General features: G+C 45.8%; 1 protein-coding gene across 18 annotated transcripts in view; it reads right to left on the bottom strand.

Moving 5' to 3' along the window:
* Ttll5 (tubulin tyrosine ligase like 5) overlaps positions 1 to 18187 on the bottom strand; it is a 246248-nt gene that overhangs the window by 39454 nt on the left and 188607 nt on the right. For 13 of the 18 annotated variants that reach the window (XM_050152436.1, XM_050152435.1, XM_050152443.1 and 10 more), the window contains 3 exons: positions 14921 to 15135; positions 1494 to 1576; positions 1064 to 1196 (listed from right to left, as the gene is read on the bottom strand). In XM_050152436.1, the coding sequence (XP_050008393.1) occupies positions 1064 to 1196; positions 1494 to 1576; positions 14921 to 15135 (431 nt within the window). The remainder of the gene's footprint in view (positions 1 to 1063; positions 1197 to 1493; positions 1577 to 14920; positions 15136 to 18187) is intronic. The other 5 variants (XM_050152438.1, XM_050152433.1, XM_050152434.1 and 2 more) reach the window with 1 other exon arrangement.

Consider the following 18187-nt stretch of genomic DNA (forward strand, 5'->3'; position numbering starts at 1 on the left):
GCGTCCTCAGTGGCAGAGCGCCTGCCTAGCATGTGAGCTGCAGCCAATGCCTAGTGTAAAACAGCAGACACCACCGTGCTCTAGTAGTCACGAGGGGATCACAAACACAGGGCCATCAAGTATCTCCTGATTCAGGCTCTGATGCTGTGAAGGAGAATGAATTTCTATGCTTTTATGAGAATGATAACACGGCCCCAAAACCTGGATGTAGGAAGAGTCCTTCTGTGCATATGCCTCCACTTAAGCCTCAAAATAAAGCAGTAAGATATACAGAACTGTCCTCGTGACACGGTCAGGCTTCCCGGTGACCTGCTCTCACTTTCAGGGGCACTGCCACCTCTCATCACATTCCCTGTACTAATCCTGAACTCCCCAGGGCTTCGTGCAGCTGTCAGCATGACAACAGGCCCCCTCCACGGCTTCTGACCGGCCCTGATACTTCACCACTTTCCTCTTGCCATATTTTGCACATAACCATTTCCCCAGCCATACTAACAAATGGGGTTTGCAGACAAAGTACATACATGTGCACGGCACAGGGGCCTTTGCATTCATTGTATGTACTCCATGATGCTTTAGATATACTTCCCAATCTGCCGATTCCTGTACACATAAATAAGACAGGGGCTCTCAGATCGTATATCTGTCTACTTGACCATGGAGTTGCTAGAAAGTGCTCAACACACAGCATGACATATGGTAAAGGCCTAGTCAATGTTGTCTGTTGTCATTCCCCATGTCCCCAGGACCAGAATCAGTCACAGAATCTCCTATAGCCACTTCCCATGCCTTTTCCATCTCCTTGAGTTTTTCAGTGCCCCAAATAGAGTGGAGACCATTTTGCTTGCCCTGTGCTGTGTGGACTCAGGAGCCTGTGTTCAGTGGTCAATGTTTGTTGACTTGCATCAAAGTGACTTTCTTTGAGTTTTCTGATTAGTGTGGGCTTATGAATTATTATACAAAACAAACCTCTGGCTCACTGCTCCCTCCGTGCATATATGCACTTACAGCAAGAGGCTATGGGCCCGGTAGACAGACTGTTAGCATCAACATAAAAACTTACATTAAAGTCCAGACATCTAACTTGATGCGTGGATAACTAATATGCTGAGTCTTAGTTTCCTCATGGGAGGGGAGGTAGCAGATGGAGCTCATGAAGCTGTCATGAGGGTTGAGAGATCCAACATTCAGAAACACTATGTGAAGAGTGAAGTACCAGTCAAACACAAGGAGTGTGTGCTCACATTAAAACTCAGAGTATTCTGCTAGACAAGGATGTTGCATTTACCCCCATCGGTTCCAAAAAAAGAAAAGAAAAAAAATCCAGCTACACCAGGCTGTCTTATTATTCTAATGAAAAATATCAAAATACCTATCTGCCAATGCTTTCAAAGGACATTTGTTCTTTTGAGCTGAAGCTCCTGTCAGAGGTAAAGGAGAGGACTGCCAGGTGCCACCTTCCTTGCTGCCCCACCCAGAGAAAGGCCACTGACCTGTGGAACTGGCGATGGGCAGAAAGGCCGCAGGGTTAAGGCTGCTCTGAAGTCCATTCAGCTGCCCTTCCGCAGCGGAGACTCTGAAACACAAAGGAGCCCGGTGAGACCTGCAGGCAGGAAGGCTCTCACGGAGAGACAAGGTCAAGACAGACCTCTGATGGCCTCTTTGGTCTTGAAGTTTCTTCACATGGTACACAAGTTCCTGCTTCTTTTAAGCCTTTGTTAAATGTCATGTTCCCACAGATAACTTCTTTCACCAATAGATACCGCCATCTCCAAAAATATTATGTATTTCAAAACTGACCTTTTGTTTATTCCCAACTGCATGGTTCTTTTCTCACTGTGGTGTCTCACTATTCAACAAGTAGCTATTTAGTGAATGAATACTTAGTTGGTGGTTCTGACTTAGAGAAATAACATGTTTGAAAGACTGCATTTCATGTAGAGCAGTGGCTCTTGGGGAAGGGAGGAGGGACAGATTTGATCACCATCGTTCTTCTCTGGCCTTGGACATGGAACAAGACTGAGACAACTGTAGCCCTCATACAATGGGTTACCTAGCAAGTAAGGGCCAGGAACGCTACTGAACAATCAGTCCGCAGCACACAGACAGGATCCCCAAGAAATGGTGCAAAATCTCCTAGATTGGGCTGAGGCTCCTCAGGAGCAAGCTATAGGACACCTCCCATCAGGCCAGCCCTGGGGAGGCGGAGCATAGGTCTTGGTGCATAGGTTTCCGGCATGTCCCAGAAAGTCTACCCTGGCACGTCGGCTACAGACCACGCCAGATCTCCCTGTTAAAGGCTCTTACAGCTCTCTAACTTTTCGTTGCATTTATCAAAATTATAAGTTTCAAGGTTATAATTACCAATTTATGTAGATGGAGCCTATGTGTTATCTTGCCTGGCACACAAGCTCGATGAAGACAGAGACTATCAACAGTCTTGTTCACGTGAGGCATTTTGCTTATAGCAGATATTTAATACATAGTTTTGGAAGAAATTTGACCCATTATGCCCACAAACGCATTTACTTACTGGGGCCATCTGCCTAGATTCCAGTTGGTATATAACAGTTCTAGCTGAGAGGTTACGGGCAGAGTTTGCTCCTTCGGTTGGCTTTGTACTGTTGAACGTTTATCCAACAGTCTTTGGAACCCCTCCCCCAGCGCGGCTGTCCTACTCACTGGTCCCCATAAACATCCTCAGCAGGCCCTGCATTTCATGATCCGGCATTAAAACAAAACGCAGAAGAAGTAAACGTGTGAGGAAAGAAAGGGGCAGCGCAGAGGGGAGCAGGGGAGCAGGGAGCCGAGTCCCCTGGTGAAGGGCAAGGGCAAGGATGACCTTTCTGAGGAAATCCTCTTTCAGTTGAGTCATGACATTCTAAGAAATAGGTGTTGGCCCAGAGTGGAGAGGAGGGAAAAATTTTTTATGATGAAATAAATTTGTTCAGTAATTCTGAGCCAGAAACAGGCTTATACTGCCGGTCCTGGGAACATGTGGGGACCAGATAGGGAGAGGGGGATATTTGCTCTTGTAATTTTCGCTGAGAAAGAAGTAGGGTCCCCTCTTACAAGGCCATCTCCCTGACAGAAGTAAACAGACACTGAAGTTATTATGCTTGCTTTAAGATCACCTGAGTAGGGAGGGGCATGGGGTAGAACTCGGTTTCATTAAAGCCTGTAGGTGAACAGTGAGAAGGGAGGCAGGGAGGACAAACTCATTGGTTCTGTAGAAGAAAGAAATAGGAGATTCTGAAGGTTTAGCCTCAGTGACTTCTGGGTCCCCCAAGTCTCTTAACCTTCATTTTAGCCTCTCTGGAACTACCCACTCTCTTTTCCCTTTAAAAGGCTTTCTTCTGTTCCTCTTCCAAGATCTCTAGCAACCCCCACCCCCGTCATCCGTCCACAAGCACCACAGGCTGGGAGTTGGACCCATGATTCTACAGTGTCATCCATAGGGACCCTACTCCTCTTTGATGGAGTAATGTGTCCACAGCAATTTAAGGGGAAAATCTGAGTGAAATTTTCCATGGAAACACTAGGATCCAAAATGGTTTAGGCCGGTTATGTCTGGTTTTGGCACACTATGGGTAAACATGTTTGTGTTGTGCTAACATCATTTCCTTGGGAAAATACATTACAACTTCTGGGCAGCCCACTCTGAACATGGCTGGCCAGGGTGGGAGTGTTTTTTTTACACTTGCCCCAAAATGCTATTTTTTAAATCTTCCTAGGATTAAATGTATTTCAGGGATATTTACCTAAGAACATAGGGATGAAGCTGTCTTCCTTGTTTTAATTATCAATATAATACAGCCTAGAATCATCTGAAAGAAGAGCTTGAGTTAAGGAGCTGCCTAGATCAAATTAGCCTGTGCCTGTGTCTGGGGGGAGGAGGCCCGGGACACACAATGACTGCTAATAGATGTAGAAGAGCCAACTCACTGGAGGTGGTACCAACCTAAAGCAGGTGGTCAGAACTGTAAAAGAAAGCTAATATTAGCCAGACTACAAGCCAGCTAGTCTCCATGGTTCCTGCTGTACCTCTGTGGCTGTGAAATGAGTTCCCTGGTGTCTTAGTTAGGGTTTCTATTGCTGTGAAGAGATACCATGACCATGGCAATTCTTATAAAGGAATAACATTTAATTGGGGTGGCTTACATTTTCAGAGGTTTAATTCATTATCACCATGGTTGTGACATGGGGGTGTGCAGGCAGACCTGGTGCTGGAGAAGGAGCTGAGAGTCCTACATTGTTTTTGACTTTCAGGCAAAAGAAAGTTATCTGAGACACTGGGTCTGGCTTGAGCATATGAGATCTCAAAGCCCATCTCTACAGTTACACACTTCCTCCAACAAGGTCACACCTGTAATGATCTGTCCTGTCCCTTTAAGAGACAAGACATGTCCACTCCCTCCCCCATCTGCTGAGGCAGGAAGATCTTCCTTCTTGCTTGTAGCCTGAATCTCTTCTTTTTCCATCTCCCTCTTGAAGAGGCATCTTCTATCTCTTCCCACTTCTCCCCTTCCTACCCTTCTGTTTCTGTCCGTCTGTCTGTCCCTCCCTCTCCTCTTCTCCTCTACTCTCCTTTCCCCTCCATAACCCACTAAATAAATATCCAACCTCACTCTGCATGGGGTGCCTATCCACATCTCTGTCTCTCGCCTGCCATGTGGCTCGCTGGCTGCCCAGGACCAGCCGCCTTCGAGAATTGTGGTGTGGTCCAGTGGTGTGCCCATCTGTCTCTTCTCATGGCCTGCTGCAGCCACTCAGGGAACTGTGCCATCCTTGCCTGGGACTGGCTGCTCTCGGGGACCTGCTGCCTGCTGCCACATGGCCCATTGCCTGCTGACGCAGCCACCAGGGATCTGCAGCATTTTATTTAATCCATTACAACACCCACTCCAGCAAAGTCACACCTCTTAATAGTGTCACTCCCTATGAGATTATGGGGGCCAATTATATTCAAACCACCACATTCCACTCCCTGGTTCCCATAAGCTTATAACAATATCATAATGCAAAATGCATTTAGTCCAACTTCCAAAGTCACAAGTCTATCAGCCGCAACAATGTTTAAAAGTTCAAAATTCAAAGTCTCTTCTAAGATTCATGCAATCTCTTAACTGTCCTCCTCTATAAAATCAAAATAAAAAACAGATCACATACTCCCAACATTATACATTACCATTCCAAAACTTAGTAAAGGGAGCACAGGGAGGAAATACTGGACCAATGTAAGCTGAAAACCAGCTGGGCAAACTTCAAACTCTGTATCTTCATGTCTGATGTCAAAATGCTCTTCAGATCTCCTCCCCTTTTTAACTTTGTTGATTGCAACACACTTCTTTCTCTTGGGCAGCTCTCTTTGGCAGGTATCTGATATCTCCAACATCTTGGGGTCTCCTAGGCAATCAAGACCTCACCTTTACAGCTTCATGCAAATGACCTCTCTAGGCCTCCATTCAGGGATACCTGACAAATGCCTGGCCTCAGTGGCTTTTTTTAGTCACAGAGGGAGATTTCAAAATGCCTTTCTTATATCCTTGACTCTAAAGCCAGAACCATGTGGCTGAAGTTGCCAAGTTCTGCTGCTTACTGAGGCTTACTAACTAAACTTGGCTGTCTTGAAACTGGATCTGTAGACCAGGCTGGCCTCAAATTCTGAGATCCACCAACCTCTGCCTCTGAGTTCTGTGATTAAAGGTGTGTACCACCACACCCAGCTTTAAGCTTTTCTTTAATTCCTTTCCACAAATTAGAAATTTAGCTGGGTGGGATCTTGCCCTGAGGTCACCACCCCCTTTATCCCATTTCTTATTCTGTTTATTTCCTTGAATACAGCACTTAGCTCCAGTCCACTTCTCAGTGTTCCTTTTCTCCTTAGCTTGCTCCTTTTCATGTAAATCATGAGTTAACACTAATAACCACATGACAGAATCTATACTAGGCTGTTTTGAGATTTCCTCTGCCAATGGAATTAATCCAAAACGCTTCAATTTAGCCTCAGACAGACTGCTTGAACAAGGGCAAAACAGCAGCCGCATTCTTCACCAAAATATCACAAGGACAATCTCTAGCCAAAATATTAAACTTCTCCTCTGAAACCTCTGAGCCAGGCCCCTACAGTTGCAATCACAATCAGCACCAGTGTCTTCCGTGCTCCTACTAGTATGACCCATTAAGCAGCACTTTTCTAATCCACAGTCCCAAGGTCCATATTCCTTCAAACAAAACTATGGTCAGGCCTGCCACAGCAATACGCCACTCCCAGTACCAACTTCTGTCTTACTTAGGGTTTCTATGGTGGGAAGAAGCACCATGGCAACTCTTATAAAGGGAAAAACATTTAATTGGGGTGGCTTACAGTTTCAGAGGTTTAGTCCACTGTCATCATGGTGGGGGCATGGTGGCATGCAGACAGACATAACTGAGTGTCCTACATCTTGACTCGCAGGCAACAGAAGTGGTCTGAGACACCGAGTGTGGCTTGAGAATAGAAGAAATCTCAAAGCCCGCCTCTACAGGGACAGACTTCTTCCAACAAGGCCACACCTCCTAATAGTGCCACTTCTTATGAGCTTATGGGGGCCAAGTACATTCAAACCACCACACTTGGTAAAAGGTAATGCAGTGTGTAACAGCAAGCAGACTTGCCTTCAAGGTCCTGCCATGATTTGCCCACAGTTACCACCTACAGGGGTTCCTGAAATATTAAATGCATACTTTGTAGCCTGGCTTGTGAGTCACTTGTCCCCTGTCTGTCTATTCCTTTCCTACCTTTTCTGCAGTCTAAGAAAGGACAGGCAAACATCTTCAAACTGATTCCTAACTCCTAAGGATGGGAAGAAATTCTTAGACTACAAAGTAAGCCTAAAGAGATGAATGCTCCCCAAATGAAACATGTATTCTGATTTTTCTTAGTAAGTACTCACTCACAGATTACCTATCTTCTAAATTCTTTCCAAAATTCCTATGATTGGGTCCCGGTGGCTTCTGTTTTCCTTTCTTTCTTTTTTAAAAATTAGTTCCCTCAACTGTCTTTTTATAGCTTTTAGGTTATGTAACAACTCATTTCTTTTCTTTATCATTTGCCTTTAAAAATATTTAAAGTTTGTGTCTCTCTCTGTGTGTGTGAGCACACACGCATGGACACACATGCACCTGAGCTCCTGCAGAGCCAGAGGAGGCACCAGATGCGCTGGAGGTGCAGCTGCCGGTGGCTGTGAGCCTCCTGATGCTACAACTAAACTGTTCCTAGAGCAGCCAGTGCTCCCAACCACTATGCCATCTCTCCAGCCTTTCTTTTCTTGTTTTAATAAACATATTTACAATAAATGACTTAGGCAAAGGAGTATGGCTGGGGGCAGAGTACTTGCCTAGCATGCTGGGGTGCTGAGTGTGATTTCCAGCAGAGACAACAAAAACAGCTTGGGAGCAGATTTGTCCCAGGATACTGGTTTGTCGGACAGCACGCCCACAGCCCTTTAGTGTGAAGTATTTCATATTTCACTGTTACCTCTAAATTATAAGTAACAGGCATACTTAAAAAATACCACCAAATGAGTTTTAAGAACTCAAAAGCTATTTTTTAAATTACTTCTAACAAGTTCATTATGGTTCAAGAAAATAAACTGTTTGAGACGGACACTTTGTGGCACAGTATAGTTGAACCTCGTGAACATCCAAAATTACCTAAAAAAATGTATGTTTGGTTAGGAGCAGGCATAACTATTAATTTTTTTTGTTTTGTTTTTTCGAGACAGGGTTTTTCTGTAGCTTTGGAGCCTGTCCTGGAACTCCCTTTGTAGACCAGGCTGGCCTCGAACTCACAGAGATCCACCTGCCTCTGCCTCCCGAGAGCTGGGATTAAAGGCGTGCGCCACCACCGCCCGGCAACTATTAAAATTTTTAAGAGGCTGAGTTGTGACTCATATGTAAGTTATAAAATAAACTTGGGGGCTCACAATCAGCATTAAAAATAAGATGAGACTGGACAGACGGATTAGTCATTATGAGCATGCTCTATTCTTAAAGAGGACTTGAACTTAGTTCCCAGCACCCAGGTTGTGGTGGCTCACAACCATCTGCAACTTCAGTCCCAGGGGATCTAACACCCTCTTCTGGCTTCCATGAACACACACACATACACATAAAAAAGAATAAACCTAAATAAATGAATAAATGAACAGAAAAATACTTATGACATTTTATTTCACAAATGCACATAGCTCTTTTTCTTGGATTGCATATTAGATGTATTTTTATTATGTGTGGTAGCCATAAAGATAAAAAGTTACCCATTAAAGCAAACTGCTAATTCTACACTTCAATCATTCAAAATAGTGTTATTTTGTTTGAGTTACTGATGGGGTATATTTCAATAAGGAAGCGCTACAAGTAGGGGAGGTGAGATAGGGGTATACGTGTGAAAACAATAGAACTGTCAAAGAAAATATGTCAAATGTACAATTTAAAAAACATATTTAAGGGGCTGGAGAGATGGCTCAGAGGTTAAGAGCACTGGCTACTCTTCAGAGGTCCTGAGTTCAATTCCCAGCAACCACATGGTGGTTCACGACCATCTATAATGAAATCTGGTGCCCTCTTCTGGTGTGCAAGCATACATGCAGGCAGAACAACATAATAAATAAATTAAAAAAGAAAGGATAAAAAAAAGACCGCTGTCAAAATTGGGAGCATGGGGGCGGGGGAGGTGTAGAAGGAAGGGGAGAAGAGGAGGGTTGAGGAGAACTTGAGGGAATGGGATAGTCGAGATGGAGGAAGTACAGATATGAGAGCAAGGAAAGAGATATCTTGATTGAGGAAGCCATTATGGGGCTAGCAAGAAACCTGGCCCTAGAAAAATTCCCAGGAATCCACAGGGATGACTCCAGCTAAGACCCTAAGCAAGAGAGGAGAGGGTTTCTGAACTGGCCTTGTCCTGTAGTCAGACTGATGATTATCTGAAATATCACCATAGAATCTTCGTCCAACAACAGATGGGGAACAGAGGCAGAGACCCACATCGGAGCACTGGACTGAGCTCCCACGGTCCAGTCGAAGAGTGGAAGGAGTTAAGAGTATGAGCAAGGAGGTCAAGACCATGAGAGATTCACCCACTGAGACAGTTTGCCTGAGCTAATGCGAGCTCACCAGCTCCAACTGGACTGGGAGTGAACTAGCATGGGATCAAATCAGTCCCTCTGAATGTGGTTGACAGCTGGAGCAGACTGAGGGGCCAATGACAGTGGCACTGGGATTTGTCTCTACTGCATGTACTGGCTTTTTGGGATCCTATTTTCTTTGGATGTATACCTTGCTCAGCCTAGATGTCATCTACAGGAATGGCAATACTTCTCTTTTTGGAAGGCACTGTGTTAGGGTGAATTTCTCTTTCTTCTAATATATTTTTTTAAACCTTTGTAAGCATATTTTCTACTCCAAATTTCTGACGAATATCTTTGTTTCAGGAATTCCTCATCCCCCTGTGCCTGGCTCTAAGTCACTGAATTCTGGGTTTTCACAGGTAGCCCCGGCGCCTGCACAGCTGTTCCTGCTGCTTGCACTTTCTCTGACACCTCTGCTAGTTAAAGCACGATACGCTCCACTTTTAAGGTCTGTTAGGAATATGGCTCAAGTGTTGTCTAAACTGCTGTTCTCTCTCACACTTCAGTGTAGTTTAGGAGTTGGCAAAGCCTCCGGATCTTTACCATGAATCCTTTTAATCCACCCTCAGATCCAGGGAGCTTTCACTATTTGCTCATCTTTAAAGAAGAATGTCTTAAGAGATGCAGAGTGAGGGAGGGAAATCCATCAATCATGTTACTAGTTCACCCTCAGCAGGCAGGGTCGAAAGGTAAGGCTTTTTTAATCCAATGACCCATGTTTGACACACTGACAGAAGAGCTGCTGTTCTCTGACTCTTACACTACCTACTGCTCACCTACCTACTACCTACACACAACTGGAGTGACTTCTCTGAGCGTGCCAGGCCCTGTCTCTCCAATGCTTGCACCAAAAGCAAACCTGAAGAGCCCTTGAGCGATAGAGAGAAGACAGGAGAATCTAACTCCTGACTGCTTATTTCTTCTAGGTCCAGACTCTGTCCCAGAGTGAGAGGCGGCCATGTGGGCATATTCCACCTCCCACTCACTTCCCAGACTGCACTCCCACAGGAAGCCATATAAAAGCCTTCAATGTTGTTCTTCGGCCCCGTCCTTCCTGGGTAGCACCTAGCAGGAATTCCCCACCACTCTGCATCAGAGTGGCATTGCTCTTTCCTCCGTTAGAGTGCTCCGCCAGCCATTTAAGTGGTAAAACTGGCATGGAAAGGAGGGGGCTGAGTTCCTAAGTGCTTACTTTGGAATCTCAAAAGCAGTATTTTGGGATGATTAATCTGCATTTGCTGTACACATGCAATTTAAGAGGACTTGTTGGGACTTCTGAAGTCAATGGTCTGCTGGGAAGTCTGTGGTTAGCATTCGGTGCCCAGAGTCCCGGTTCTGGCTTGGCCACCTGTGTACCCGCCTACACTTGTAGCCCATCCTATGCTCTCTTCCTCTACTTTCTAGCATGAAAACTTTACAACTACTAATTACAATGACCACTTTTAGAAATACGTTGATAGATGTCAGACTCAACCATGTTTCTTCAAATCATACAATAAAGATGGGCAGATAATGGTTCATCTACAGCAAAACAAGGAGGTTGGACCACTACAACTCCTGAGTACTTTTCCTAGAATCTTCTCATTGCAACGGCTCACATAAGGAAAGCTGTAACATACATACATGTATCTTAGTAGATGTTTATTTTTATGTTCTTCTGCCATCTATTCCTGAGCAGGGTTCACAATGTTGACCTCCGCAAATACGCCATCATATGTAGATACTCGATTGGACCTGACTGCTTAGCTAGATACCTTCCTCCTCCTAATCCCAACGTCTTTAACAAACACCTCTGCCCCAGGTGCTGGCACAGGAAACCTTTAAAAATTCCCATTAAAGCTGAACGTGGTAACACCTGCCTTTATTCGCAGCACTCTGGAGGCAGAAGCAGAGATTTCTGAGTTCGAGGCCAGCCTGGTCTACAGAGCCAGTTCCAGGACAGCCAGGACTGCGCAGGGAAACCCTGCCTCAAAAAACAAAAACCCAAATTCCCACTAAGGTCACCTGACGCAAAGTGACGTAAGTACTGTAGTTTGGTCTCCATCTTCCTCCTGCTTTCTCTCTTCGTTCTCCTCTGTCCCATCTTTTCCTGACCAACCCTATGCCTCCTCCTTTCCTTTAGGATCCCAGGGCCACAGACTTGCTAAGCATATTGTCTATTACCGAGCCAACAGCCCTCTCTTACTTTCTCACGAGTTTCCCAAGTTATAACTATTTTGATCTGGTTCATTCAAACCCATCATGATCCTGTCAGTTCACCTGGTAATCTTTAACCTCGTTGGGTTTCTCTTCCTGTGTTTCCTGGGGAATACACGGCTCGGAAAAGAAACATCACAAGGAAGAAACAGTTCATATGCATTTAGCTGTTCACAGCTGCCACCCCTTTTAGTTCAGTTATTTCATAGAAGAAATGCCGCAAATACTATTGAAAGGAGGAGAGACGGACGCTACATCATAAAGTGTTTTGAGCAGTAGAGGAAAACTAAGAAAGGTGATTGGTACTATGTAAACAGTTAAAAATAAGCAAGGGGGAAGGCAGAGAAGGAAGAAACGTCCACTCTCCTCACAGAACCGACACGTTATTCTTAAGTGGGATGGGGATCTAGGAACGATAACAAGAACGGCTGGACCAAGAGAGGACCAGAAAACAGCTGTGAAGCCAGACTAAAACACAAAGGCGTTCATGAAGAAGCTTCCAACTGCATCAACAGAAAACAAGCTATCCTGGCGAATTTTTCAAGAGGGGCAGCGGGTTTTGTTTCAAAGATGGGAAAAAGACTTGAATATTATCATAGCGAAACAGGACCCCAGTGTTTTGATTTTCAACTCCCTCTGCACCCAAATCCAAGTGACATTCCATTTTTTATGTCCTATTGTTCTCCAGACTCAACCTCTAGGATGTGGAAACTTTGATGATGCTCTTGGAAACTGCTTCTGCCCGGCTGATGCCAGCCTCTGTGCTAGGAGAAGCTTGAAGTTCAACCCAAAAGCACAGGGCTTGGCATGGGGAAATGCTCATTACAACTTCTCATTAGCTGTGCCTCTCGGGGCAACAGTGGCATTCTTGAGCGTGACTCAGTCCCAGCCGTCAGCAAGGACAGCTCTTGGTTAATCTGAGCTGAGCCGGAATGAAGGCTACAACAAGACGGGAAGGAATGAGGCAACACAGCTTACAGGAACCCGGTAAAAGCGTTACACAAAATCCGCTCCCTTGTCGTCCCACTGTCACCCACAACATCAGGGAAGCCTTAGTTAGCACACACTGTGTAGCACTCACTGTACTGCGCTCAACATTTCAGAACTCCCTTCTCTTCAGGATCCTTTAGCCAGGTACTACTGTCACTATTCCTAGTTTTTAAATGTAAACATTTATTCTAACTGATTCATTTCATATGCATTAGTGTTTTGCCTGCATGTATGTCCGTGCAAGGGTGTTGGATCCCCTGGAAGTGGAGTTACAGGTAGTTGTGAGCTGCCATGTGGATGCTGGGAATTGGACCCAGGTCCTCTGAAAGAGCAGCCAGTGCTCTTAACCGCTGAGCTGTCTCTCCAGCCCATTATTCCTATTTTAAAGGAGGGAACTGGATCACAGAGATGAGAGAGAGTTGTTAGGATGACCAGGACCAAGAATCGCTCTAGAAGAGCAGGAATGGACCAAATGATGTTCACGATTCTGATTCCAGGAGTCATGAAAATTTCTGTGGATTAAAGTGACCGCACTGCTTGTATCAAAAAAAAAACCCCAAACAAACAAACAAAAAACAATGAGTAAAGCTGCTGGGCACCCTGGGACTGACTGCCATCCCTTTAACTTTCAAGACTAAAATTAATGGAACTCATTGAGTCAGGTTAGAAAAAAAACCCACAAACAAACAGCAACAACAACCAAAAACCCCAACACTATTCTTTTAAGTGAGAAGAGGAGGCTCAGCTCATGAAAACTCTCTACAAGCCTGATGACCTGAGTTTAGTCCCTGAAGCCCATGGTGGCAGGACAGCACCAGCACCCCCAGAGTTGTCCCTGACCTCCACATGTGTGCCATAGTCTATGTGGGTCCATTCCCTCCCCCCGCTACCCCCACAGTGACGACCATGTGTGCCATAGTCTATGTGGGTCCATTCCCTCTCCTCCCCCGCCCCCCGCTACCCCCACAGTGACGACGATGATGATAGAAAATATCCCCAACACTGGGCATTCTACACGTGAGAGGGTGGAGGTCTCCACCAGTGCTGACTTAGCGCCCCAGATTTACGCTAGTTCTAAAGGCGAATTGGAAACTATTTGCTGGAACAACGCCTCACAGCATGCCTTCTGATACTTGGATTATATTTCTTAAATTCTGAAGAAATCTTTGCTTCCCTCCTTCTGTGCATTTTTGATGCTGAGCTGTTTCCGGTTTTCCCACACTCCTGCCTGTCACAAAGAAGAAACCACAAAAATTCGGCAAAGCAGAATTTGCCCAAAGAGCTGCAATTCCATCTTGGGAGTCTGCAGGGCTCCCCTGCCAGCAGCAAGTTCAGGGCAGCAAACTGTGCCTTCAAATTTCCATCCCTGCCACCCAAGTCCAGCTCTTCACTAGCACCACCTGGGCCCCCAGGCCTATGCTGGAGAGTCCACAAGAACATATCAGTAGATTCAACACTTGCTTTCAAAGGGTTAGCTGTGAGCTTCTTGGTGCTGCAGAGGGCCTTAAACATCCATCAGAGGGTAATTACAGCCCACCTAGTTCCTGTTTACCTAGTTACCTGTGAAGTGGGTGATTACTGCCTCATTACTGCAAAGGAGGAGACCAAGGCCAAGAGATTAAGAAGCTTGCTCAAAGTGACCAGTAAAACGTGTAATGGGCGGGGATGTGGTAGACTGCACACAGGGACTGCACTCTTCAGGGTCTGATCCGACCTTCTGTACCCTTCCACTGCCCTTCACTTGTGCAGCTGCCCTGCCGGCTCTCCCACTCCTTAGTGCACAGCAGGTACCGAGTAAGTATTTGTTGGGTAAATGGATAATGAGAGCAATGTAATCATACTGAGAACCACAGGGGATTGTTTTGACTCAAATCCACAATGTGATTCACCCCCCAAAGAAGGAAAAGCGGTAACTACCTGTTCTGAGTGTCTGACAGCTAAAACTGAGCATGTGAAAGGCAGCCACGTGAGGAGTCTTCAAGAGAAAGAGCGATGCATACCCCTGGGTTCCTGTTTAGTATAAAAGAGGTGGACTACAAAAGGCATCAGAAATGCCATGGCTACACAGCTCTGTCATTACCACCGATAAAGTTAACTGCCTAGACACAAATGCGTAAATAAGAGAGGAGGGCTGAGTGTGACAAGAAATGGAAGGATCTGATTCTGTAGCGTGAGCACAGGAGACCCCGAGGGAGACCTTTGTAGCCTCCTTTCTCCGAGCCAACAGCTCAGGACCACTATCTGGTGCACAGTCTGCAGCCCCTGTCAGAGGTCAGCAGAACTGAGTAGCAATAACCTTGAACCTTGTAGGTACCGTATCCCAATTACCAGGGGATCTAAAGGCACAGTGGCCGTTCCCCTACAGGACAGAGCCCAGATAATGCACACGCCTCCTCAGATGATTCCAATTTGGAACCATGGCAGAGTCCCAAGTTTGACACTGTACTTCATCAGGTGTTGGGATTTCAATTCAAACGGTCTTGAAGGCTTTCTAACGAGCGAGCGCTGATGGCTGAGGATTGATGCGGCCCTGGGAACTGCACATGTCATTATGGAAAACTTACTTGGAAGCCCTCTGGGATGCGGCCTTTTTAAGCACTTGTTTGTGATTGGATGGGGGCTTGGAGACCAAGGAGGAGGAACTTGGAGGTGGCACCACTTTTTGTGGCAGGGTATTTGGCTTCTGGCCACCAGCTGTGGCACTTGAAATTCTGCAGCCTGCACCATTATTCATCGTCCATAAACTGGCGTTAGGCAGTGTCTGGCTGCCAAAGATCGCCTGTAAGGAAAAAGAGAAAGTGATCGATGGAGCGCTCCTTCACCACCCTTGGCTGGATGCAACTGATCTGAAATCCTGAACAGGGGCAAAGAGGAAGGGATACGCTGGTATTAAGTGTTAGGAGAAACTCCCCTCAGGTTGGCCAGACAGATCTGATTCAGAGAAGAGAGGTCTCTCAATGAAGAGTTGCCAGGGGCTTCTGAAAACACAAGGCACCTGGGTACTGAGGGTTTGTCAATACACACACAAGAAAGCATTTGGTCTCTGAGCTCAGTTCCCTTTGCTGTTCAGTCTAAGGAGTGTTTAATGAATGTCCTTTTGCGTCAGAGGCAAATGACCTGGAAACATGGCTGGGATACTGCATTACTTCAGGACTAGAGGAAAGCAAAGAAGCCGGTGTGACCAGGGCACCCTGCGCTAACATTTGGAGAAATGAGGCAGGAACAGAAATCAGGAGCCAAGTCATGCCTGACCTTGAGGGCTAGTTTCGGAATCCTAGGACAGTAACACCTCACTGAACTAAACTTTAACATAAGATGTAACACTTGACAACGCTTGAAGTACGTTTACTATATGAACATATCACCCAGTGGAAACGCGACTGGCACTTGGTACCTTCCGCACGAGGTGGGCCCAGAAAGACCCAGAACACCATCTAAACACGGTGAGAGCCACACAATCTGCAGAATGTGAAGGTGCATTTCTTCCAAATGAATGCTTAGCAATACTTTTTTCACTTTTATGTATGTGTGTGGTATGCATGTACATGCGTATTCATGTTTACAGGTGTATGGTACATGTGTGTATGTGTGTGTGTATTTGTTAGCATGTGGAGACCTGGCCTTCATGGTGGAACTCAACCTTATGCTGGGACTCATGCTCTTCCATTTTATTCACAGAGCAGGGTCTCTTAAACACAGAGCTCGGCGACATGGCTAGTATTAGCCAGCCTGCTGTATGATTCCCTGGTCTGTCTTCTGAGGTTAAATTACAAACTTGTCACCGTTCTCGCCTGGCATTTATGTGGGTTCTGGGAATCCAAACTGGGTTTTCACGATCATAAGGCAAATGCTAATGAGGCCGTGTAAGTGCTCGGGGCCTGGGCCGCCACCTGGGCCAGCTGGAGTCCAGGGACCACGCTGAGGCTGGGCTGATGCTGACTTAAGAGGCCCCTGGTGAAATCCCGGCCCAAGCTGCTGCTGCTGGTCATGTCTGGGTCCTGTGGCCTCCTGTAGCAGCTGGGGTCTAGGTTGATGTCCACTACCCATGTTACCACAGGGGCCCATGTGATTCAAGTATTGAAGCACCAGGTCTGTGCAGAGCTGGCCTGCCCTTTCACTGGCCAGGGGAGAGCCCCCTCCTCTACTCCGCCCCTCACGGGTCCTGGGATAATGGACCTGGATGGCCAAGGCACAGGAGAGCTGGTATCAGTCCTCACCTGTCAGGGGTGGTCCCAGCAGCCTACACAGACTTGGCTACCACTTAGGTACACATCCAGGACTTTAAGTTGGCACTCCCCAACATCTACCCTAATTGTGACCTGCTGGAGCAAGTAAAGGGACTGGCCCTATGGAACCTTAGCGGCAGGATCTCTGGGAGGAGAGGAGTTTCAGTGAGGGTCCAGTATTGATGGCGTAGCAGAAGCCAGAGGCCTTGAACCTGACTGACAACACATTAGACGATGAACATTTACAAGTGAGGCTGTGTGGACAGAAGAGTAGACTTCATGAGACACTGCAGCTCCCAGGACCACCAACATGAATGAAGAGGCAGGAAAGAGGGAGGAGTAAAGTGGATTTTTTTTTTTTGGCTGTTGTTGTCTGCTTTTTTTGTTTTTCATTTTACATTTGTTTTTTGATTTCCTTTTTTTAAGAAAAATATTTATTTGTATTTTATGAGTATTGGTGTTTGACTGCATGTCTGTGTGAAGGAGTCGGATCCTCTGGAACAGGAGCTACAGACAGGTGTGAACTGCCATGTGCATGATGGGAATTGAACCCAAGGCCTCTGGAAGAGCAGCTAGTGCTCTTAACTGCTGAGCCATCTCTCTAGTCACTTAACTGAAATACTTATTTCTAGTTTTTTCTATTTTTTATGATTTATTTTTAAGTTTTCCGGGGGGGGGGCTTATAAGGCAGATATGGAGGGATTGGGAAATGAGCTGGATTGGGGTATATGATGAGAAATTCCCCCCAAAATAAAAAATTATGTTTTTTGAAAAAGATGACTCAAGAGGCTGTGGAAAAATGTCTAGCAATTCTCTATTCTATAACTTTGGGATGCCCATTTTTGGAAACTGAGTCCCAGAGTCTGGCTTGGGAGGTATGAGAGGGGCTTGAGGGCTCTTGTGTGGAGTAAAATCTCTGAGCTTCCCATCTTGTAGGCAGTTGTAGCTGTTTTCCTGGATTGTTGGAGAGCAAATGAAGACCACACAGATCACTCTAGCCCAGCACTCAACAAAGGTGCCTGGAAATTAGCCAAAGCATCACACACACACACACACACACACACACACACACACGGACACAGCACACTCATTCCTTCCCCTCAGTTTAAAAAGGAACCGAAGAGCATGCAAGCCCACCTATCGGTGACCCTCTGCAAATGGTGGTTGGTTATGCATTTTTCCAGCACATTTTTTTTGGTCTTATGATGATGCTCACTAGCTGGGAACGCAAACTCTTAAAATGAAAACATATGTTTAGGTTCTCAGACCATATTTACTCAATTCTTTCTGGCAGAAATAATCTTTCCCTCTTCTGAGCAGTTATAAAGATGTATCTGTGCTCTTATCAGAGTTAGTCCATCCTACATGTACGGTGGCCACTTACAAACAGTTTTCCTCTTCTCCAGACAGTGCACAACGGCAATGGCTGCCTTTGTTTGATCCATTTTCTTCTTCTTTTTTAAAATCATTTTTGTTTAAAAGTTTTTCAGCCAGGCAGTGATGGTGGTACATGTCTTTAATCCCAGCACTTGGGCAGCAGAGATAGGCGGATCTCTGAGTTTGAGGCCAGCCTGGTAACAGAGTGAGTTCTAGGCTACATAGTGA

This window comes from Alexandromys fortis, unplaced genomic scaffold, assembly GCF_014885135.2.
Source record: "Alexandromys fortis isolate MF-2015 unplaced genomic scaffold, M_Fortis_MF-2015_v1.1 scaffold_47, whole genome shotgun sequence".
NCBI lineage: Eukaryota > Metazoa > Chordata > Mammalia > Rodentia > Cricetidae > Alexandromys > Alexandromys fortis.